This window comes from Magallana gigas, chromosome 1 (genome assembly GCF_963853765.1).
Source record: "Magallana gigas chromosome 1, xbMagGiga1.1, whole genome shotgun sequence".
Taxonomy (NCBI): domain Eukaryota; kingdom Metazoa; phylum Mollusca; class Bivalvia; order Ostreida; family Ostreidae; genus Magallana; species Magallana gigas.
The window spans coordinates 11484271-11510698 of record NC_088853.1 but is presented as its reverse complement, the minus strand read 5'-3'; the positions used below and the strand labels follow the sequence as shown (position 1 = coordinate 11510698).

General features: G+C 35.4%; 1 protein-coding gene across 2 annotated transcripts; it reads left to right on the top strand.

The window, feature by feature from the left end:
• Positions 1–62: 62 nt before the first annotated feature.
• On the top strand, positions 63–26423 carry LOC105345033 (uncharacterized). Of its 2 annotated transcripts, none has more exons than XM_066082912.1 (23): positions 63–360; positions 2543–2992; positions 14264–15253; positions 15640–15792; positions 15881–16052; positions 16278–16396; positions 16473–16569; positions 16972–17168; positions 17527–17694; positions 18315–18570; positions 18710–18825; positions 20376–20538; positions 20832–21029; positions 21335–21422; positions 21920–22062; positions 22217–22285; positions 22883–22977; positions 23311–23478; positions 24077–24227; positions 24766–24819; positions 24926–25084; positions 25215–25340; positions 25486–26423. In XM_066082912.1, the coding sequence occupies exons 1-23, from the start codon at positions 340–342 to the stop codon at positions 25878–25880; spliced, it is 4548 nt and encodes a 1515-aa protein (XP_065938984.1). In that variant the 5' UTR covers positions 63–339; the 3' UTR covers positions 25881–26423. The 2 variants fall into 2 exon arrangements, with proteins under 2 accessions (XP_065938984.1, XP_065938993.1); XM_066082921.1 differs by lacking the exon at positions 63–360 and adding an exon at positions 436–526.
• The last annotated feature ends 5 nt before the right edge of the window (positions 26424–26428 follow it).

The following is a 26428-nucleotide window of genomic DNA, read 5'->3' as shown; positions in this document are numbered from 1 at the left end:
TGCTCGTGACAGCGATATAAGTACAAATGAACCCGACAAGGTAGACCCCCCCCCTCCCCTGCTCATGTGACTGATAGACGATACAGCAATGAATTGAAAATTAAACAATTAATGGCGGATCCGGAAGTATGGAAGAAATATTCATGTGATGTATTAACTCGAGTTGTAGAGGGGGATATTTGAAGATAAGGGAGAAAGATGGCGGCCAACAACAACGACTCGCCCTGACTCTGTAATGTAGAGAGATCAGCCGAGCGTTCATTTAAAGTTCAATTTCTAATTTTACTTCCGTGTTTAAATCCATCGAATCAACATTCATTTTAAAACGTAAAGTTGACCATGGACCCGAGTAGTCGGTCGGTGAGTATTGTTTTAATATGCCGGTCAAGTTTGATTAGAAGATCGATAAACAGATAAAGTTTAACTATTGTTTTAGATAAAAGGAATCGGGTAAGTATATAAAACTAGTGATGTACGGTTTAAAAATTACATACACTCGCTGACGTGCACCAGGTAAAGTTTACAGGTAAACATTTTTACGCTGATAAGTACATTTAAATCTACACTGCATTTTGTACACACTCGATTTTTTTAAATACAAACATTACTATTTCTGATCATTTAATGATCCGTTTAAGGGATAAAAAAAAATATTTTGTTGTAATTTTATATAATGAGTAAATTTGACTAATTTTCCCTACTTATAGAAGTCGGAAGGGTGGGGTGGGGGGGGGGGGGTCTTTATCGTAGTGTGTTTGTTTGTCATTCTGTCCTCACTTCGTTTTCCATATTTGTTATTATTGTTTATCAATCTCAAACTGTCTGAGTAGCTTCTAAGTATTTAAATGTGACTTTTGTTTACGATCGGGTTGAGTTGAAGTTGTAATACTGTGAATGTTAGAAAAGAGAAGACCGGACTTTTCCGTTCCAATCTATCTAAACCATTCCATCAACAATACAATCATCATTCATCGAGTTTGAATGCGTTACTTTTAGGTTGCTGGTTTTATTTATTTATTAATTTTTTTTTTGGAAAATCTCTCTTATTTTTGATCGGGTTACAGGTGCTAAGCCGTCGTGTGGTTTTACCTAATGAACTCTAAAAAGATGAAGAATGTAATCTTAAATGATCGTTTTTTCATATCCAGTCGGGTTTGTCTTAAAAAAAACCCACCGACATTTGGGGTGCCAAAAGGGGGTTATGTATTGTTCAAGGAATACTCTCAAAATGCTCGTTAATGAATGTAACTCGCAAAATAAAAAAAAAAAATAATTGAAAGATAATATGTGTGAAAGACTCAGTCATAATGATGTGATTCTGTGATTCATGATTAGAAAACGTTTCCGACGTCCATGCAATTCGAGAGAATAAATTCAAATTCACTTGAACAATTTGGTTATTAAAACGACTTCAATCACATACAGTAAATAATTTATTAATAGTGACATGTACATACATTTTCAAGTGTGATATTAGTAATAATAAGTATATTTTAAACAGGCGGCCCTTCAGGCCTATACGCTACTTTAAAAACATTGTAAATGATGAAAAAAAAATAGCAGAGCGTCAAGAGGATTGAAAATATACATGCATAAGTATAAAGATCAAAGATCAGAGTAAATGGGGAGGATTTATGTAAGGATGTTATTATGTACACTGAGTTGATATTCAGGTGTATGATACATACAGAATGTACATAAGGAAATATTACAACTGTATGTACTATACACCACTATTTAAGTAAAAGAGAAATTTAATCTATCTAAAATCAATATGTGCCTAGTATTTTTTAACAATAAAATGCTTGTTGTGGTGATTTATGCAGGATATAAAAGTTGCAAAATTACAGAAAAAAAAAAACATAATTCGCTTACGCGGGTATTTTTTTTTCTGCAATGATCGCTACTTTCATAATGCGCATTGAAGAGAGCATGTTATTGTTCCTTTTTACATCTTTATTCCACCAGATGAATACTAGAAAATTGATTGTTTAAAGTAAGTTAACACAACTAAATCATTGTTAATATACATCAGTACGTTAGATAAATAGTAGCGAAGTCGTCTTATATAAGAATTTGAGTCTGACATCATCATGATTACATGCATTTTATGCAGTCACCGGTTTTCTAAAGTTGCTGAAAGTTTCGACTGATCGATATACTTGGTAGAACTGAATCTACAGACCCGTGAATTACCATCAATTTCAGTAGAAAATAGAGGGAATCATACTTAGTGGATGTAAATATTTAATATATGTGTGAAATGTATGTGTGAAATATGTGAACTTTCATTTCATATTTGTTAACACATACTGCGAACTAGAGCACGACCAGGGACAATAAAACTCAGATGAGCTTAGCTTTGATCTCGCTGTTTTTAAAAGAAATAAATAGTAATCGAAAAAATAAGACTGAGAACGAAAGTAAGCGCATCAAAGTTTGATGGCCCCGGAGCCTGGTCATTAGCGATAAATGTAACACATACGTTAGAACAGTTAGATTCCACTCAAAAAGTTAAAAATAAAAAAAGAATATTTTGTAGATTGCATCCAGTCCACTGCCAACCGTTGATGAGCGGGCTGAACTTACCGGGCAATACACGATGGCGTCACCGGAAGTAAAAGTGAAACGAAAAGAGGAGGAAGTGGACGTGTCTTATCTGAGTGTGAAGAAACAATCCAAGATAGAGCGATGTACAAACAAGAGTACCCCACATCAGGGACCCACCAAACTCATCGTGATTCTCAAATGGGCCACTACCTTGATATTCGCTGCTGTATTATTAGCGAGCCTCGTTTTGAGTAAAATTACTCTGTTCGGTCTTGTGCAGGGTCTGAAAATTGAGAAAGAAGTGACCAGTCGTAACTATCAGGCGTTCTTCATGTGTCTTATTACACTTGTGGCGCCGAACGTGATATCTCTACTGAGGTCTATTTGGAACATTATTGGACGGAGTGATATACCCTGGCCAAACAAGAAGGCAGTAGGACTGGTAAGCTTTCTAATGTAGCATTGATTTACACAATAATGTACATAGATAATTTATATACGACGTTTCAACGCCCAAAGAAATGTATGTCACTGCTGTTTTATAGATAGGTGTTGTACCATTTGTTAATACCCATTAATCGGATATCTTTGCATATACATACGACGTAAATTGTTGAGTTTGACACTATACAGAGTCAAACTTTTAATAGAAGGGCCCGTGAGAGCGAAGCTCTCCCTATAGACAACACGTGTATATACATGTATGTCTAAAAATAGAAATTACACTTTACACCTATGAAGTTGAAAAACTTTTCCAAGATGGTGGAAAAAAGAATAACTTCACGCGCAGTGACATCACCGGCATCCATGTTGAATTTGAATCTCGCACTAACTTCACGTTTGGTGATAATTTATCAGCTTTGTTTAATAAGTGTTAAATACATTCAAATTTACCTAGTGTGTTTTTGAAAAATTAATTCCTTATCAAGAAAACAAATTTTTGTTTCCTATAACTTTCAACAGTTGCATTAGATCCGATCAAATGGATTTCAGGACAACTGATTAGGCAAACAACGTGTTTCAACAGCGAAGCAGTTTTAATCCATTGTTATTAAAATAACAGCATGTAATTAAATTAAATTTGCTTTCTGATAACTTTTTTGCCCCAGTCACACATTCACGGATCAACTCAACGGTTCTACTACGGAATATTTTCCACGGTTGACACCGGAAAATCAAATAATCGTTAATGCCCCATTCACACATTCACAGATCAACTCCTAGGTTCTACTACGGAATATTTTCCACGGTTGACACCGGAAAATCTAATGATACGGAGTTAGTACGGATGCACTACGGAATGGATACAAACTGATACATACGAATTACTACGGATTTATACGGAGTTAAAACGGACTTCTACGTTCTAAAACGGTTTAGTAAGTTTTTCTAAAGAAGTACTAGGGTGGTTTCATCCGTAGTGGAATTTTGAACATGTTCAAAAATTGTCGCAGCTATAGAAGTATTGCTACGCTTGGATACGATAACAGACGGAAACGCCACGGGTCAATTCATATCACCACGAATGATTCCGGATCGCTTCCGTAGCTAATCCGGCATTTAATCCGTGAATGTGTGACTGGGGCATTTGAAAACACCAAAGACGATTTTTCTCAAACTTTCAATTGGATTCGTTTTTAGCTCACCTGAGCTGAAAGCTCAAGTGAGCTATTCTGATCACATTTTGTCCGTCGTCCGTCTGTCCGTCCGTCCGTCTGTAAACTTTTTACATTTTGAACTTCTTCTCTAAAACCGCTTATCCAATTTCAACCAAATTTGGCACAAAGCATCCTTATGGGAGGGCAAATATAAATTGCAGAAATAAAAGTCCGATCTATATTCAAAGCGGAGAAAACCTTGAAACTGTAGATAAAGGGGGTGCATTTTTAAAAATCTTCTTCTCAAGAACTACCGAGGCAAATTCAACGTAGTTTAGCATAAATTATCCTTATTGGAAGGAAAATATAAATTGCAAAAATTAAGGGGTAATTCTGTTTCAAATCTGAGTTATTGCGAAAATAATAATAAAGGAAAGGCGTGTTTCAATCAGTTTAATAGCTTCGGGATCGGCATCCGGTAAAATGGGTAGGCAAGACTTGGCCTGGGCAAAACAAAAGATTGGCAGTTATAAATCTGCCAGTCTCATTAAAATTTCAGGATATTTGATGGACTAGTATATTTGTATTCGCTGTAAATATTGGTGCAAAATAATGCGTATTTGGAATTGACGATTGCCGATCTGCCCCGGCTTTTATTTTGCCACGGCCCGGGTTTGCATACCTATTTTACCAAGACTCGTATTCCATACTTCTAAAACGAGGTTCTTTGTTTAAAGCAGCCATGACATAATACGAAAAAGGGTCGATCTGACTATGGTGAATTTTGTAACGTGCGCCGAACTAGTAATCAAAAATTAGCCTAAAAACTTTCCCCAATTCTAAATATAGCGACACTTACAAAAGACACCAGTCACAACGATTAACGTTTACACATTTAATAGATTACATATATATATCAAAACACACAAACAATAAACAAATACAGAATCAAATAATCTTAACAAAGTTTCACAGATACTCAGCTGATTGAATGGCGACAGGACGGTGCAGTTTTACAGGTCGGTACGCGCACACGGACGAATCACAGTTCACAGCTCAGGAAGATCACAGTTAACAGACGGATCACAGTTCAAAGAAAGTAAAAGACGGTCCAACAGTCACAGTTATATCTAGATCCCGCACGGCATGGCCGAATTACCGAGGATTCCTCAACGTCTTTTCTCACCGATCCCTGGCGTCTCTCTAACCTCGCAGACGACACTACACATCCTGTCGCGCGCTATGACGTCACACATAAACATAAACACAAAACAGCTGATCATCATAACATCTCCCCCCTTAAAGAAAAGTTTGAGTAAACGAAAACTTTTACACATTACAAAGTACACACACAAAAAATGTTACACAATAAAATTTCAATCTACAACAATTCTTGACAGAGCATCAGCAATAATATTTTCTTTCCCTTTAATATGTTTAATCACAATGTTATGCTCTTGCAGTTTTAAACTCCATCTCATCAATCTCTGATTTTTATTTCTCATTTTGTTCACAAAGGTGAGAGGGTTGTGATCAGTAAAAACAACTACTGGATGAGCAGACGAATATAAATATACATCAAAGTGTTGCAATGCTAATAACATAGAAAGGCATTCTTTTTCAACAGTTGAATAGTTACGCTGACATTTAGAAAACTTTTTGGAAAAATATGCTACAGGATGACAAACATCATCTTCATCCTCTTGTAACAATACAGCACCACATCCCACATCACTTGCATCAATTTGTAACACAAATTCTTTGTCAAAATGTGGTGATGAAAGAACTGGAGAGACCATAAGAATGGCTTTGATTTGTTCAAATGCCTGCTGGCATGCTTCATTCCAAATAAATTTAGAACTCTTTTTCAAAAGACAAGTCAATGGGTTGGCAATAGTTGAAAAATTGGGACAAAACTTCCTATAATATCCCGCCATTCCAAGGAATCTCATCAGTTCTTTCTTACATTGCGGTACTGGAAATTTTACAATTGCATCAACCTTTGCAAGAACAGGCTTTACATGGCCATTACTTACAACATGACCAAGGTATTCTACAATAGCATGGCAGAATTCTGTTTTCACAAGACTAACAGTTAAATTTGCATCTGACAATTTCACAAACAATGCTCGAATATGTAACAAATGTTCTTCAAAAGTATCACTATGCACAATCACATCATCAATATACGCTTCACTCTCATTCAGATCACAAATCAAATGATTAATCATTCTTTGAAAGGTCGCAGGCGCATTCTTCATACCAAAAGGCATGACCTTATATTGATAAAAACCTTTGGGAGTAACGAAAGCAGAAATCTCCTTAGCCCTCTCAGTTAACGGGACCTGCCAATACCCTTTTAAAAGGTCGAACTTACTTACATATTTGGCACAACCAATCTTGTCAATGCAATCCTCAATTCGAGGTATAGGGTAAGAATCTGTCTTTGTTACTGCATTTACCTTGCGGAAGTCAGTGCAAAACCGAAATGAACCATCTGGCTCGGGAACAAGAATACAAGGGGAACTCCAAGGACTATTGCTATGTTCAATTATGTCATGTTCTAACATGTAAGCTATTTCTGAATGACAATGTTCTTGTTTCACAGGGTTCATTCTATAAGGATGCTGTTTAATGGGAGATGAATCTCCAACATCTACATCATGATATACCAAATTTGTCTTTTGGGGTACATCAGGGAACAAGTCTGAAAATTCTTGTATAAGATTTGTAAGCTTCAATCTTTCAGTGTCATCTAAGTGAGCAAGTTTTAGCTTTAGATTAGCTAAAATGTCAGAGTTCTTCAACTTTGGTGTAGACTGATCATGACACCAGTTCTGATTTGTAGTATATGTAATTGAAGAGTTTGATGCAACTACTTGTTCTGACTTGCAATAATGTGGATCTTGTCTGTCATGATATTGTTTAATCATGTTAATGTGGCAGAGCTGTTTGCTCTTGCGTCGACCTGGAGTTTTGATGATGTAATTAACATCATTTACCTCTTGCTCGACCTCAAATGGGCCAAAATACTTAGCACGCAATGGTTGACCTGGAATGGGTAATAAGACAAGGACTTTGTCTCCAGACTTAAAAACTCTAGATTTACTATGCTTGTCATACCAAGTTTTCATTTTTGTCTGACTTACCTTTAGATTCTCTCTTGCCATGGTCCATGCTTGAGAAATTTTCTCTTTGAATTTAGACACATAATCTAACAGACTTGTCTCAGTTTCTGGACCTAACCACTTCTCTTTTAAGGGTTTTAATGGGCCACGCACAGTGTGACCATATACAAGTTCAAAGGTACTAAAACCCAAAGACTCTTGTTTAGCATCCCTAACAGCAAATAATAGATAGGGGATCCCCTGGTCCCAATCTTTCTCATTTGACAAACAATATGTACGCATCATAGTCTTTAAGGTCTGATGAAACCTTTCAAGAGCCCCCTGGGATTCTGGGTGATATGCACTTGAAGTGTGATGTTTGATACCTAACTCACACATGACTTGTTTAAAGACTTGGGATGTAAAGTTAGATCCTTGATCCGACTGTACTGATAGGGGTAGCCCTACATTGGTGAAAAACTTTGTCAAAGCATTCATAATTGTTCTTGACTTAATATTGCGCAAAGGAATTGCTTCAGGGAATCGTGTAGATGCACACATGATTGTCAACAGGTACCGATTACCTACCTTAGTTTTAGGTAATGGGCCTACACAGTCTATAATGACCTTGGTGAAGGGTTCATCAAAAGCAGGGATTGGATTTAAAGGAGCAGGAGGGATCTTTTGATTGGGTTTCCCTACAACTTGGCACACATGACAGGACCTACAGTACTCAACTACATCCTTTCTCATCTTAGGCCAAAAAAAAATGAGCCAAAACCCTACAGCAAGTTTTCTTAATGCCCAAGTGACCTGACATAGGCGTGTCATGAGCGAGACCTATGACTGTTTGTCTGTATGCCCTAGGTACTACTATCTGATGGTGGACTTGCCACTCATGATCTACAGGAGCATCACGGGGACGCATTTTCTCATAAGAACACCTTTATTTTTATAATAACAAATAGGGACCTTTTCTGCCTCCTCAGGAGACAAGACCTGGGTACTTAGACCTTGAATTTCTAAATCTGATTCTTGCTCAGATATCAGCCTATCCCTAGTAAGAGGTGTCTTATCAAACATTTCATGTAAACCCAACACATCATCCTTAGATGCATGCTGATGTTGGTTCTCAGAGGAAGTATGACTTTCTGATTTCAACAAATTGGACATAAATGTCTCCCCTATTATACTAGGCCTATTACAAACAACTGGGTCAGGAACCACCTTGCCCCCTGCCAAATCATTTCCTTACAGAAGAGATACACCCTTAACAGGTAAAGTAGGTCTAACCCCAACCACTACATTTCCAGAGACTAAATCTGATCTTAAACCTATCTCATGAAGAGGGACTTTCACAAATCCCAACTCTACACCCTGAATTAACACATCGGAACCAGTATATGACTTCTCAGACAGTGGCAGCACGCCCTCTAGAAACAAAGACTGAGAAGCACCTGTGTCCCTCAAAATTTTAATAGGATGCAAGTCAGTACCATCTACAGACACAAAACCAACAAACACAAATGGTATAAATTCCTCCCTAAGAATATCAGATTCAGACTTTACTTGGGGGTTTTCAAACTTGCTACAGACAAACTTACCTTGTACAGAAGTAAGGACACTGGGACTGGGATTATCAGAATTAAATTTCTTTCTCTGTAATGCCCAACATTCTGATTTAATATGGCCTTTTCTCTTACAATAATTACATATAGGACCTGACTTGGTAGTCATGCCATTCTTTTCAGTGACTTTCACTTGCTCGGATGAAGATGATTTCGAACCAAGTGTTACCTGTAAATTGTCTGGTCGCCCGCGAGAATTGTCATTATTTGAATTTCTCTGCTTTGTAAATGACCCTTTATGAGTTAGTGCATAGTCATCAGCTGCAGTAGCAGCCTGCTCCAAGTTTTCAACTTTCTGTTCATCTAAATATGTTCTAATTTCTGGATGAATGCAATTTTTGAATTCCTCAATCAAAATAATTTGCTTTAACTTTTCAAAGTTTGAACCCACATGCTTAGATGAGCACCATCTTTCAAACAAATTCTGTTTTTCACGAGAAAACTCAACATGAGTCTGTTCATTGAATTTCTTATAGTTGCGAAACTTTTGTCTATAAGCTTCTGGCACAAGTTCATATGCTTTTAAGACATTCTCTTTGATAATATCATAATCTGAACTTTGGTGCAGTGACAATGCCAAATAAATTTTACGAGCTTTTCCGATAAATGTACTTTGAAGCAAAAGTGGCCATATTTCTTTAGGCCAATTTAGATTTTGTGCCACTTTCTCAAAATGAATAAAGTACTTGTCAACGTCTTTCTCTTGAAATTTAGGAACAAGTCTTATATTTTTTGCGACATCAAAGTCAGGTTTAGATCTAGCATTTGCCTCAGCTTCTTCTCGTTTCAATCTTTGAGTGTCAAATTCAAATTGCTTCATTGTCAATGCATGCTCATGTTCTCTTTCACTTCTCTCTTTTTCATACTCTCTCTCTTGTTCTCTGGCCAATCTCTCCTGTTCTCTAATCAACCTCTCTTGTTCAAATTTTTCCCTTTCATATGCACGTCTTTCTCGCTCTTGCTCTATCTCTAATTGTTTAAATTGCAACTCAAATTCATAATCTTTTTTCACAGGCTTTTCTACTTCAACAACTAATGACATAGCACTTGACTCTAAAATCCCTTCTTCTACCAAATACTGCACAACAACATTTCTTATCTCTGCTTTTGTAGAACTACGTTTCACATTCAATCCAAACTTTGTTACAAACAAAAACAGTTCATCTTTTATCAGATATTGAAGCCTGCTTGCGTCGGGAGATTTTAAAAAATCCTCTAAGCTAAAAACCATTTTGACTGGCGTTTACAAAAAAAAATTCAACAAATTATACAAAGTTAATCAAAAATATTCGAGATATCGACCCCTTTTAGTATTTACCAAATAAAATGCCGAATGTTCGGTATCCCGGACGAGCCCCCAATTTGTAACCTGCGCCGAACTAGAAATCTAAAATTAGCCTAAAAACTTTCCCCAATTCTAAATATAGCGACACTTACAAAAGACACCAGTCACAACGATTAACGTTTACACATTTAATAGATTACATATATATATCAAAACACACAAACAATAAACAAATACAGAATCAAATAATCTTAACAAAGTTTCACAGATACTCAGCTGATTGAATGGCGACAGGACGGTGCAGTTTTACAGGTCGGTACGCGCACACGGACGAATCACAGTTCACAGCTCAGGAAGATCACAGTTAACAGACGGATCACAGTTCAAAGAAAGTAAAAGACGGTCCAACAGTCACAGTTATATCTAGATCCCGCACGGCATGGCCGAATTACCGAGGATTCCTCAACGTCTTTTCTCACCGATCCCTTGCGTCTCTCTAACCTCGCAGACGACACTACACATCCTGTCGCGCGCTATGACGTCACACATAAACATAAACACAAAACAGCTGATCATCATAACAATTTGCTTGTTGTGCAACAGTTCGCGTATGAAGGGAAATTTTGAAACATGCAAAATATATTGGTGCCGATTTTGTGAAGTAAATTGAGGCTAAATATTTCAATGTGTTGACAGTTTTCACACATGACGTTGGTGTTAGCTTGTTCTGATTTTCGTTTCGTTTTCATTATTTACGCTTTGTAACCTGGAAACTATCGTCTGTATTTCGTGATTTTTACGTATCAAATCAAACAGAGACTTCGGTAAATCAAACAGTTAACTGTTTACCTGCGCAAATTAAGCAAAATCTGATGTAGGGGTACTGAAATACAATTCATTCTATCGGTAATTCGGCATTATCTTTTGCGTAATGGTAGATTGATGCAATAGGTTTTGTTGAGATGCTCGGCATCTTCTCGAGTTTATTCAGTTTAAATAGAGTTTGATATCGCTGACGGAAATATGTAGGTATATACATGTATATATATATGATTCATTTCGAAAAATTAAATTGTGTTCTTTATTTGTTATACATGTAGTGCATGTTTCTTGTGTTTAATTGTTTACAATTTCTATTTACTAACCATATTTGAGTGTTAAGCTTCGAATTATAAGCAAGATACAAAGATTTGCTCACAATTCTATGTTTGTACACAGATCTTAAAAACTAAAGATTAAAAAAGTAAAAAAATTGTCAATATTTATTAACAAAAATTTTCAAAGTCTGTTCTTCCAGAAACCAACTTTAACAACTTATTGTATTGTAAACTTAATCTTTTTAGCTCACCTGAGGGTGGGGCCACAATGGGGGGTCGAAGTTTAACAAATGATTATAATACAGTAAATCTTTACAAATCTTCTTCACTAAAACTAATCGGTCAGGAAAGCTGACACTTGCGTGGAAGCATCCTCAGGTAATGTAGATTCAAATTTGTGAAAATCATGACCCCCGGGGTAGGGTGGGGCCGTGGGTCGAAGTTTTACATAGGAATATATAGAGTAAATCTTTAAAAATCTTCTTCTCAGAAACTAATCAACCAGGAAAGCTGAAACTTGTGTGAAAGCATCCTCAGGTAGTGTAGATTCATAGTTATGAGAATCATGACCCCCGGGGATAGAGTAGGGCCACAATGGGGGATCGAAGTTTTACATAGGAATATATAAAGTAAACCTTTAAAAATCTTCTTCTCAGAAACTAATCAGCCAGGAAAGCTGACACTTGTGTGGATGCATCTTCAGGTAGTGTAAATTCAAAATAATGAAAATCATGACCCCCGGGGGTAGGGTTGGGCAACAATGGGGGATCGAAGTTTAACATATGATTATATAGAGTAAATCTTTTAAAATCTTCTTCTCAGAAACTAATCAGCCAGAAAAGCTGAAACTTGTGTGAAAACATCCTCAGGTAGTGTAGATTCAAGGTTGTGAAAATCATGATCCTCAGTGGTAGGGTGGGGCCACAATGGGGGGTCAAAGTTTAACAAAGGAATATATAGGGTAAATCTTTAAAAATCTTCACAGAAACTAATCAGCCAGATGACTCTTTATAATTGTTAAGACTTTGGCCCCAGGACAATTATTTGGCCTCACGAGAAGGTTCAGAGTTTGATGTACGTTTATATCCCATATATAAACTATTGTTAAGGATATTTTGAGGACTGCAATACTCAACATATGATATGACTATAAAATCATCCTCTTAGAAAAGGGACTAATGATTATAAACATAAGAATATCCAGGGGAAAATGGATTTTATTTATACAGGATCTACATGTATTATTGTACATTGTCCAGATAGTTTGTATAATGACTCCATTAAGCTGATTTTATGATACCCAGGTGAGCGATGTGGCCCATGGGCCTCTTGTGTAGGTTTCTCAAATCGTAGCCTAACATACTCATACCCAGGTCATTTCGTTCCCAGAATCCAAATCAATTATCAGAAAAAAAATTCAGTTACCACCAATAACTAATTCAATATAAAACAAAAGATAATCAAAACTTAATTTTGTAGACATCCTAATCTTTGACAGACACATTGTAAAATATTTCCCCATTCTAATCCCCCCCCCTAAAAAAATAAAACTGTGTAAACCATTCGTATATGATTTAAAAATACAATAGATGTTCAAATTACCCCCAATATGCCATAAAAATAAAGGCAAATAGGGAGATTATTTGGAGCAATATGCATTTTAAGTACTTAAAAATTATGTATAATAGGAAGTACTGATCTGCATTCACAATCATAAATATGCCTTGCACACTAAATGGTAGACATTTGTCAGACAAACTCAGATTAAATTATACACCACGGTATGTACAATATACATTTGCACCTTATGATGTGAATTAGCTAGGGTACTATCTCAATTCTCTAGTTTTAATGCACAAATCAATCAGTGAATGTTTCATAATTCAGTGTAATTGGATGACAAATTTTAGTGATGTTAGGGACCAAAAATAATCTTAATATCTGTTCATACAAGTGAAATATTCACCAGATAAATTGATTCTCTTATTTTAAAAAAATATACGTCATTACTCTTTAATTCATGTTTTATGCATACATTTAACATGTTTAAAATAAGGGAGTAAAAAGTTAAAATAGTTCATGCTCAGAAATTATCCAGAGATCTGCGATGTAGATACTACATGTAGCTGCAGTCAGGTATTATCCAATATATGTATAAATTACTTCAGACTAGACAATAAGACATCAAAATAATACACATGTATATTGATAGAATCAAAATAATTTTTAACTGTCCCAAGATTTTTTGCTTCATTATTAGTTATTCAAAAATATACCTACCTTTGCTAGCCAAGGGTTTGTGATCTCCAGGAGCGGCGCGGATCAGAAACCATTGGCTAGCGAAGATAAAATATTTCAGGGTTCAAACAATATTTATTTACATACCAGATTGAAAATTTGTTTATAGGTTTTTTATTTCAATTTCCTTGCTCTCTCTCTCTCTCTCTCTCTCTCTCTCTCTCTCTCTCTCTCTCTCTCTCTCTCTCTCTCTTGTTCGGCTGAAAAAGCGACTGTTAAAATGATATAAAATAAGATCTGGATGATAGCATTTAAAAATTGTGTGAGGTGTTCCAAGAGACTTCGGAATGGAAAAAAGATAAATTTCCATAAGAAATCTGTTTTTCTTTCCTGTGAAAATCTCTGAGTAAAAAAAAGGTGATGTTTTAATAATTAGCTGTGTACGTTTCTATAACATAGTCAAAATGTTATGAAAACAGTAACATGGGGCAGACTATAGTCTATAGCATATCAGGGCCGGGCTTGAACAAATTTAACAAGCAATAAGTTTGAGTCCAAACAAAACAATTTATGAAATGACATGCCAGAGATGATGAAAGGGCATCTACTGATATAGCCCCATTTATATTGGCTTCGCCCTCCAAACGGTTACACCGTAAAACATATTATAAATATATGTATATCAATGATATTTTTATTTAAGTAACGTAATTTATATTTCGGGGTGTCAAAGTATATCAATTTCCCCATTTCGTTTTAGATTGCTTTGACAGCAGCGTTAGAATCGACGGGCCTCTGTATCGTTATATTCAAAACCCTGGCCTCGGGTTCACCAGCCTCGGGAGTCAGTGCGATGCAGATCGGGTTTGTCCTTCCCATACTGTTCCACATCAAAAAGGGAAACCGTGACATTTCATTTTTCCGCACGTTTTCGCTCCTTTCAATGATGTTGGCCATTGCAGGGGTTGGACTTGTTATATATATTTACGTGAAGAAATCCAATGAGGACGCATGGAGTCTTGTTGGTGTTATTATCGTGTTTTTGTCAATGCTTCCGTACCTTAATAAGAAAATATACGGTCTCACAAGAACCCCTGTCACAACTGTGAACCAACCAATACCAACAGGGTCAATTAACAGAAGTAATTCTTCCGGACATTTTTCTCAAGGTCCTTCATCGGGTTCGGACTACAATTCTTTCAATTCAATGTCAAGCGGTATATCTATGGCGAGTACACATACTGAACACGACCCAATTAACAATATAACATCCGACAATGCAGTGGTCTGGAAAATACTTCTCATTTCGTCTTTGTTCAAAATTGTGTTCATCTTTGCAGTGAGCTCGCTTCTTGTACAATATGGAATGGGAAACATGAATTTCATAGACGCCTGGAACTTTCATTTGGAGTGGGACACTGATGGACTATTTTGGTTCTTTATTGTACACATAACCACAAGTGTTCTTGCCTACGTCATTGCAGTGTTCGCGTGTCACACGTGCATGGATCGCGGAGCCTTCGTGATGCCTCTTATATTTTCGTCACCCGTCTCCTGTGTTTTGCTTGTTGTCTCGATTTCGTGTACTTATATTCGTAACGCATCGGACGGGACTAGTGATTACTGTGAGAGTAGTACATACATAGTGTTCAGTGTTGGCGCGATGGTACTTACTACTTTGTCAATCTGTTTGGTTTATGGCAGACTCTTCTGGAGCGTCAAAAGACTGGTGCTACTGAAAGAAATACAGGTGAGTAAAAAACCCAAAACAAACTAATCAGCAGAAACAAGATGAGTTTAAATTTATAATTTGTGTTAAATATTAATAAACTTTCTTGCTTTAAAAAACAATTGATTACAATATCCTCTCTTAGCAATTCTGATCCGCGTATTTTTCCTTTGAAATTACAATTGTCTTTCAGATCAAAACTATAATCATGTCGTTTCAAATTTTAATATTTATCATATTTTTCTTCAACTCTTGTGGAGTAATTATTATATTAAGCACGAAATCCATCTGTCTATTTAGGTTACTCTTGTTTATCCAATGCCTGATACAGTGAGCATTTAAGTTTATGTGCCTTTGTAATGAATTGATTCCCTACTATACTGTTATTCTATTACCGGTATATCTAGTTGTTTTGGTTACCTACCTACAACAGCGTCATGCTGGAACAGTGGATGTACTTAAACAGGAAGTTAAGCCAAGAAACGGAAGATGACGACGAGACCTTAACGAGGTCAGACGAGAAAACCCGAGTGTATATTTGCACAACAATGTACCGTGAGGTAGCGTGTTTAAGCAATAGGAAGATCACTTTGCTAAACAAAACAATGGCAGGAAATTATCGCTTCAGTTTGTACTGATCTATTACAGAGTAGAAAGGAGATGCAACAGTTGTTGGAATCTATCGGAAAGATCAGTCAAGCCACGTCAGACAAAGCCAAAATCCATTTTGAGTCTCATGTTTTCTTAGATGGAGCTGTCCGAGGCGACGAGTTGACCGAATTCGCTCTACAGTTAATTAGTCTGCTGAAAGATGCTCTAAGTGAGTGGAGAAAGAAAAAAAAGAGAGAGAGAGAGAGAGAGAGAGAGAGAGAGAGAGAGAGAGAGAGAGAGAGAGAGAGAGAATAAAATGTTTAGGAAATAAGTATAAAAAAGGGTTCTTTTTATAAAAATAAATCTTTAGATATCAAAATCAAAACCTAGTTGATCAATTATTTGATATCTATTGCTGCACATGTCTTAAGCCAAGTTTGTTTTATTGTACCAGATATTGATGACATCTTGACTTGCACGAAAACAACGACACCTTACGGGCTACGACTAGGATGGAAACTTCCGGGTCCCTGTGGAATGACATTTACTATACACATGAAAGATCCTAAAAAGGTACATACACACAATATTGAAAACTAGAATTTAGGGCCATTGTAACTACTGAGTTTACGTATAGTTCTAATTCCAGGTTAAGAAAAAGAAGAGATGGAGTCAGATTATGTATATGTCGTATGTTCTTGATTTCCTGAGCAAGCAACACGTGGACCGGGATGGGAATCCAATTGGTAAGTAAAGATCTATTTAAAAAATAACTAGATGCTACCACTGATGGCGCAAGCTAACTAAATTATGTATTGTATTCAGGGTTATTTTCGCCCTGTGTTATTTTTGAAAACAGTCTCGCCAAGTCACGCAGTTGATTTTAAAGAGATTTAATTTAATGAGGACGTTGGAATTCGCTACGTCTTAAATTTGTCCGCTGATAACAAGGGTAAAAAGGACGAAAATAAAACGGGAGCTATTATTGTCATGTTTACAGTATATATATCCAAGGCCAAGTACTTACTTCAATTTTAATTTGTAAGTAGTGTAAAACAAAAAAAAAAGGTTAGAGAGTTTCAAAATGATATTTAACTGGTCATTACATGAAATGAGGATTTAAAAGAGAATAGTGAATGTTTAAACAGTAAAAGACTCCGACTGTTTCATCTTGACGACGGATGCCGACGTTAAATTCACCCCCGAGTCAGTAGAGGCTCTGCTTGATCTGATGAAGAGAGACACCTCCGTTGGAGCTGTATGCGCACGCACCTATCCACTCGGTGAAGGCCCACTTGTGTGGTATCAGAAATTCGAATACGCGATCGGACATTGGTTTCAAAAGGTTTGGACATTAGTTATCTTGCATTTTCTTTTTTGCATTTCAAGAAATGTATCTACCTTTACAATAGCTGCTGAAATGTAGCTCTACTAGAAATTCGGATTGAAAGACCGTGGACTTATTAACCTTATTTAGGTTAATTACTCCAGAACTAAGCGCAAATACTTGTGCCTAAAACATACCGTTTTTATATGATTGGACCTCTAGCTCCATGGTCCGTCAACCCGAACCTCCTGTGAAGCTACAGTTCTGCAGCTAGCTATTAAAACGAGAATACTGGTTAGATATTACAATGGCGACGACGGTTTTTAAAATGATGATGGAAATGATGCATGTTTATTTTTAAAATGGTGTATTTCAGGCTGCGGAACACGTTCTGGGGTCGGTTTTGTGCGCCCCTGGATGTTTTAGTGTGTACAGGTGTTCAGCCCTGAAAGATATCATACCAACGTACGCTTCCAGTGTTGAAAGGGCGTTTGAATTTCTAATTAAAGATATGGGCGAGGACAGATGGCTCTGCACACTCATGGTCAGTATTTGGCCAGCAATGATTACTATCAATAACTTATAAGACTTACCTTTTTTATAACTTAAATTTATTTAGTGATCAGTCCTAATATTTTTGTCCTTTCCAGCGGCACGATTTTGAGTTTTCGTTCACGTTTACAGGAAAATAAGGTGTGACAAATCGAGATTTAATTTCATTTCAGCTATAACTGAACTAATATAGTGGTAAGTTGTCTGTAACTTACAGGTACTAAGCGCTTTGTTAATAAAAAATAGTTATATTTCAAAGATTCAGGCGGCTTGTTGTACATGTAATACACACAAACACGGTGAAGCTGATCGAGTTGTTTTTTCATTCTGTTCGATTTGTATATCATATTGACTTTTGCGACTTCTTGATTGATTTTTTATTCTTTCTTTTTATCAGGATATCTTAGCGTCTTTTTGTTTTAAACCATGCACAGAGTGAGATGCAGATCAAATTGTTTAATTCTTGGTTATTTTTGATGATTTTGACAGCATGCTGTTTTAAATTTACAGGTCTGGGACGGGCGGCGGATCGTACTCTTCTTATCTCTTTTTTTAATTCTTGCATAATTATACATGATTTTATGGCATGTTGCAATTGTTAATTTCTTACAGGTACAGAGCGGGTGGCGAATTGAGTACTGTGCCGCCTCCGAAAACGAGACATACTGCCCCGAGGAATTTGAGGAATTCTACAAACAAAGACGCCGCTGGATCGCCTCCACTCTGGCTAACATTATATCTCTGATCAAGGAGTGGAGCTTGATTCGTACCCTGAACCACCGGGTGTCCTACCTGTTCTGTATCTATCAGATATTTCTCCTGACCTCTACTTTTATAGGCCCCAGTACGGTCATCATCATTGTCGCAGGCAAGTACTGTTTTCTCTGTTAAACCCTTTTTTCGTCGCCATAAAATGCATCATTATCATGATCGCTTTCAATTGAAGCTTCTTTATTCACTTTAGTTATTTTGATTTTTAATTATTTTTTATGTATTTATTTTTGTAGGTGGTCTGAATTATGCCTGGGATATAAACGTTGTGTGGGCGGTAGTTCTACAGATCCTCGTCTGTGTGATCTATGCCGGAATATGTCTCTTCATGAACGAAACATGGCAAATGCAGGTGACATATTTATTATACCCCTGTACATATTGAATAATGAGTTGTAGAACAAATACGAACCAAACTTATCTTGAAAGTTATAATGGTTCATTCATACGCAATGATTTTTTTACGAGTGGGGGGGGGGGGTTCTAATTTTACAAAATGTAAATATATCACACTCTGGTTTTCACCGTCGTGATGTTTGGGGAATAGCTCAGCAGATTTGTGACTATGTGAGGAACTCACGTTCACAATACCTGAGGAATCAAAATCAAAATCCGTAGAAATTAATTAAAAGATGTTTATTTCGATGAGCCGCAATCGGAAAGAGATTTCGTAAAAATCACTTACCAACGCGGTCACTCTACGGACTTGAAATTGACCAATCAGGTAACTCATTTTAAAAAGGTTAACGCCCAATTTCGGCAAAATTTCTTTGATGCTTGACACTGTTAACTAAGCCAAAAAGGTGTTACAACAATTACTTGTATTTCCGCAAAGAAGACCTGTAACAAAGACAGGATTAACTTGAAGCCGAAACAAAATAAATAAGTTTATCTACGTGGAATTTCGAAGTGTCAAGCTAATGCGCCAAAGAATTTATTTCCAAAGAAACCGAAAAACGAAATGTTTACAATACTACCTAACAGCCTGTCAAAAATTCTTTAATGTAAAATGACATTCTATGTGTTACATAAGATGTGCTAGTAAACCTTGGGAGTGAAAATTAGTCTAAATAAGATTTATGTAAGAATACCATTTTAGGTTAAAAGAATGTATAAGATATTTCATCGCACTAAACAAAATAAATTAGTTAAACTAATTTCAATTATTAAATTTTGATACGTAATTAAAGGTCATAAACGCACGAATTTCTATTTCAAATAACAACATTTTTCAATTAATTGAACAGTGAAATATCATGAATTGCTGATTCATGTTACTTATAACTGTTACATTAAAAGTTTAAAATTTATCAATTTAAACTTAACTATAACAGTTTACCCCCCTTTATAGTTAAGTTTAAATTGATAAATTTTAAACTTTTAATGTAACAAATATACTAAATTTGAATTTTTCAGAGCAATGTGAAGGAATGGGGGTGCAAGCTATATGCATAAAAATGAAATCAATGGGAGTAACTTATAATTTAACTTGAATGTCGGATACATCAAATCGTTCGAAGACGTGTAATATTAATGTAATGATACTGTTCATTATGCAACTGTTTTGAGGGTTTTGATCATCATAACTTACTTTTACCAGATATTTCGTGGACATCGGTCAAATATTTTTATTGACGTATCATTAATCCTCTCCTATCATGTATCAATCTTACTGTATCCTGTATGTATCTTGTTCTTATGTACGTTTATCATATACACCTCCTTGTGTGTGAATTCCATGCCATCGGCGGTTTATCTTGGGCACGATAACATTAAATGTACCGTTGTACTTGTAGAAAAATCAGGCTATAATTTTAATTCAAACAAAAACACTAAATAATATGCGCCCCCCAAAAAATCGGTCAATTTTTTGGTCAACCATGCTATTTTTTTTTTTACTAGTCCGGCAAAATCATCACGTTCCTGTACGCCATTGTGATGACAGCAGTCGTGGTTGGAATTGCTGAACAGGTAGCGGAGGATCTGATTGCTTTTAGTCCAGACATTAAGACAGAAACCAAGAATAACATTACTGTTACTATAACAACCGAATTACCAGCGGGAGGTAATTCTATTCTGACCAATGAACTATATTTCTTCTGTCACAAAGTATACCTTCTTTCCTATATTTTCTACTTGCGATGTTATGATAATATCAAATTCTAAATATATATATGGATTTTTTGCGCAATGTCGCATTTGCTTTGTAAGATTTCTAAAAAAGAAAGTTGCTAAGATTTCCCGTTCAAAACTTAGTGTGTTAGTCATTTCTTCGAGACTTCTTAAATCTTTAATCTAAATGTATCTTTAAACATGAATTAGTCTGAATTACTTTCTACCCTTTTTAATGTATTCCAGCCATTAGCGACGATTTCCCCGTGTCGTTCGTCACGCTGTACCTCGGTCTCCTGATCGCCGTGTTCCTCCTCACAGGGATGCTTCACCCGTCAGAGTTTAGCTGTCTGCTCAACGGCATAACCTACCTCCTCTGTCTGCCATCCGGGTACCTAGTGCTCAATATATACAGCGTGGTCAATATAACCGATAGATCCTGGGGTAAGTCTACCTTAAAGTATCCTCTTAGATCAGTATTTTTAATTTAATAAGAAAATGAGTGTCTTATTCTTATGTTCATGGCTAAATGATAATGTTTAAATGTTTGTCTTATTCACTGGTATCCAAACAGAAAACTGTAAAACGAAATATTATGGCACATTACAAACGTTAGCGCCTTTGGTTGTCTGCTTTAAGTTGGACAATGAATTTCATATTCAAATGCACATGGCTTAATGATAATTTTAATGTCTGTCTTCTTCATTGGCATTTAATCAGAAAATTGATAATCTTCTTAATCAATATAGGGACACGAGAAGAGAAGGATCACAACAGTGTCAAGAAGACGAAGCCCTGGTACGATGGTCTGGAAACAGTGATGAGGAAAATATTCTTGTAAGTGACGCCTTCCAATTTGATAATATTTAAAAAATACCCTAAGATACATGTATGTTGTAAGCTTTACCAGTTGGTTGTCCTGAATGACATCAACGAGATAAAGAAAATAAAATGATACATTTAACATTTGTTCTTGATCTTGATTTATTGATTGCATTTCTTTACACAAGTAACTCCCATACTGCCATTACCGACGCATAATTTTTTTCTTCTGTATTACATTTATTATTGTAAGTGACGCCTTTGAATTTGATCAATCTTATATAAATCATATATTGTTAAAAATCATAATTTTAAATTATTTGTTAATTGTCTTGAATGACCTCATATGTATAAAAAAAAATGGGAATAATACGATCAACATTTGTTTTGAGAAATATCATGTAGCACCTAACAGCATTTTTGCCCTTACCGACACCTTATTTTGTTTTTCTGTGATGGCGTGTTTTTACATCGCACCTTATTTATTATTATTTAATGGCCAATATTTGTAGCTGCTTTGATAAAAAGGAAACACAAGGGAACCCGTCAAATGTGGACATGCAAGATGAAAAGTCAAAGCGGAGAAGATCAGAATCCGATTCAGGTCAACCACAAAACCTCTCCAAAAGCCTGGGCCCTGGGTTAAAATTTGGCGGTAAATAGCTGCTCATGATCTATCGCTTCATGTTATATTTAAAGAAAATAAACAAAATATTCTACGAACGTTTTATTAGAATAAATTTGTTCCTGGTCTTGGTAATATGTAATGTTTAATTTAGTTAGAATATCTTGTTTAATTATTGTAACAGGTAAAAGTTTGTCTAGATCTCAAAGTGTTGAGCAGCGGATGGAACAGGTAAACGAAGAGAAGGACGAAGGTAAACATCTTAATGTACTTAAAGTTACGTAATTATCAGTTAGTCACCAAATGTATCGTATATTATACTCCAGAAGGGTAAAAACCTATATATTAAGTAGGTCTAGGAGGTAAGAATATGGTGCTTAATACCTCAGTGTAGTAATCAAAGAGGTCAAGTAGTAGTTTTATACAAGTAATTAAAAAACTGGCTTAACAAAAAGACTGTCTAAGATGTAATAAGTATGCTAAAGTTGTGTACGAGTCTTAACATAAACCTTGTTTTCAAATTTAAACCAAATGTTCATAATAAAAAAGGTTCTGTCGAGTTTTATTTATCTTTCTTATTATATTTTGCAAAACGAAACACATACAGTTATGACATTCGTATGTTCTGCATAGCTTTGGTCCCATTAGTCCTATACATTAAATGAATAAACTATCTGAACATCCCCTCTGCTTTTTCACATTATAAGATGTATGCCTAACACTTTTTCTATGTTTCATCAATATATACGCATTGTTAGATATCAGTTATTAATCTGAGAAAACATATATTGATTAATCAAACTTTAAATTAGTATTAACAATGCTGATAGGTGCATAACATCACTTGTAGATGTTGAGGAGGAGTCCTACAGTGATGAGGAAGAGGAGTTATACGATGAGCTAGATCCAACTGCTGTAGAGGATTGGCTTCCCAAAGACATGGAGGTATGTAAAGGATAAATGTAAGTGAGTGAGACAGTGTAGGTTAGTATGTCTTTATGTTTTAGCGTGGAGAGAGAGAGAGAGACAGACAGACAGACAGGGAGAGAGAGAGAAAAAAGAGAAGGATATAGAGAGAATATACAATGGAAAACACTCATTACTTATATAATGAAAAAAATCTATTAATGAAATATAGGAATGATTTTTCAATAAATAGAAAAAATAATAAACTCATCTTAGTGAGTTTAAAAATGATATTTATGTAAACATTTCTTCCACATAAGTTAATACAAAGCATACGATATTTTTTTTTTACTGTTTTTAACGCTTTTCCAGGAGTATGCTAAACTTTTTAAAGACAACGGCTATGAAAACACAAATTTTCTAAGCATGCTGACTGACGTCGATTTGAAGAGACTTGGAATAAAGAAGGTAGCACAGAGGCGAAACTTGTATCGTAAAATACAAAACATACCGGAATTCACGATACCCGTAGATGTTCCGGTTAGTAGCATTGTTGTTGTTATTTTCTAAACTTTGCAATGTATATAATTTCAACTTAAAATTTCCCAAAATATCATATTCAAAACAAAGACTAGATTTTAAAAAAGTAACCTTTTACACTTAAGGTGGCATGGAACACATGTCGATATTAACGTGAATAAAAGTACATTATAATCAAAATGCTCCCAACGGTATTGAATTTTCAAATTTTACAAAATTTGAACAAAATATTTGTTTTAAAAATACTTGGATATGTGAAAATTGTAAAAGCCTAGCGGGATTCGAACTCAGGAGTTACAGATTCGTGGTTAACGCTCTAACCAATTGCGCCACATTGTTAGTTAATGATTTCGGGGGTAAAAACATTTATAAAATTGTACGTTTATCAATTATTGATTTCGATCGGAAATACGTCACAATATGGAAGTGTCCCATACCACTTTAAAGATAATTAGTTCTGAAACATAAAAAAATAAGAATTCCTCTAAAGTACAATCACGTGTATATCAATGTAAGACTCCTATTATTTTAAAGGGTGAATCCAACAAAATATGTTCTTCGTCAACTTTGATGTTTATAAACCTTTTGCTTTTTGCAGAAAGACCTTAGCTCTTGGTTACATCAGATTGGACTGGAGGAGTACAAACCAAACTTCCGGAGAAATCAAATCAAGACCGTGCGGGACATGGAGGCCCTCAAGTCGTTTACTATAAAGGAGATCAATGAGGACCTCAACATAACAAAACCGGGTAAATATCATTTACAGGCTAAGGCGGTAATATGTATGTCAACAGTAAGATGGTAGAACAATCTTAAAATATAAATTAAACGGCAAATGTCTACTTATAAAACTGTATTGTTTATTTTTAATGTTGATAAACTTTATGAAAAAAGATATTTGGCTGAATTAATGTAAACATATATTACAAAACGATTGAAATTGGCTTGATTAGTTTGTTGAATAATTGAAAAAAGAAACGCAAGTAGTATTTACTTTAATTCGTATAGTCAGCCCGACATCATTGCAACAAGTATCAATACTGCAAAAGTAAAATGTACAATAGTCAAACATTTACAATGAAAGTAATTTTAACGTGTTTTAGTATGGGAAATTAGCCCTCTATTTTGATGCTAAAGTTTGAAAATAAGTTGTCTTCATTACATTCAAATTGCAACCGTATCTGTACAAACACATTTGACTGAGGAGAGCCAATATATGTTCAAAAATATTGTATAAAATGACAGATTTTTTTTACAAAGTTAAGCATATTGTTAATGACTTTTTAGGTCATGTTCGAAGACTTCAGGACGCCATCAAACGACTCCGAAATCCTACACACGGTAAAACAAAAATGGTGTAAATAAAAAAAAGGATGACACATATTATAGTACATGTTTCTTTCTTGATTTGAATTTTATTACATGTTTTGAATATTTTACTTTTCAGACGAGAGAGTGATCACCAAATTTAAGGAAGAAATCAGTCAGGCTTTCTTACATGATCTTAGGAGTGTTAACCAGGAGGAGAACAAATTCTGGAAGGACCTCATCCGGGCATGTCTGGAACCAGCTTCTGACGCATTCGGATTTGAGGAGATCTTAAAAGGTACCAATATACTTATACACTTTCTCAAAGCTAATGTTTTATTTGCTAATATTTTGGTTGGAATTTGGGGCGTTATTTGCTGTTCTTTAAAAACGCACCCAATAAACACTTACTAAAAACCTCTTTCCAGGTAAACTCCAGAACCTTAGGAACGAGTGGCTGATGGTCTCTGGAATTGTCAACTGTCTCTGGATCGTCATTATCATGACTCTTAGCAGCAGTATAGATCTGCAAATTGCAGGGACCAACCCACTTAGTACGTCACATTATCTACGTTTTATTTATACAATAATGCTTTCATTGCAAAATTACAAGGATACATAATTTTCAAAATATGTTTAACTTACGAAATATTGATACAAAATAACATTGATCTAACATTTGACCTTTTTTCGTTGAAGGTTTACTATTTCTGATCGTCTTTGGATTCCTTTTCGTTCTACAGTTCTCTTGCATGCTTGTCCACAGATTCACAACTTTATCGCATTTTATCGCGCGTGCGCCGTACAAATTTGGACAAAATTACCGTAGTTCTGTTTCTTTCTTGTCACGTGATGTTGACTCAGAGGAAGAACTCTTAACAAGGGAGGTTAGAAATTTAGAGCCTCAATTTCTCAAAAGAATCAGGAACCAACAAAAACAAGGCAAACGAAAGAAAAGCAACAGTAAATCCCCAGAAACAGCACCGCTGATTGCTAATCACAATGGTAACGACATTTATACGGGACCTCCAGTCAAGGAGGCTTATGAAGAAAATATGCTAGCTGAAAGAGGACAATATGTCAGAAAGGTTTAATTTGTGCCAATTTTAATGAATTTTCGTTTTGTTGACAGTCACCATTTAAGAACAAATTTATGTGTTTAAATATTAATTAGTTACTAATACGTAACTTACGTTTTATTGTTTGTTTTTATACAAACTTGGAACTCTATCTCAATTATCATTAGCGCAGTATACAAATATTGATATGGATATGACTTTGTTGTCGAAGAGCACGTAGCATTGTTATCAATATATCTGATGTCGGGATAGAGAATCTTCAGACACTATAAAGTAAATTGATTGAAATGAAAAAATGCTAATTTTATAAGAAATCATGGTCAGGAAATCAAGAACAGGTCATTCACTCGAGCGATATTTTTTTTGAGTTTTAAGGCTTAATATGGGATGTCATGGTTACTACTAATCAAAACAGTATCCTTTCTGATTGCTGACTTGTTTACATTTTTGGCGAAATTAATCTCATATGCTTTTATGAACACACTTTTTTGTGCAATAAAGATTTTGATAAAAAATGATCAATAAGGGGCATTTTGAAATAAAAAAAAATTTCAGATATTAAT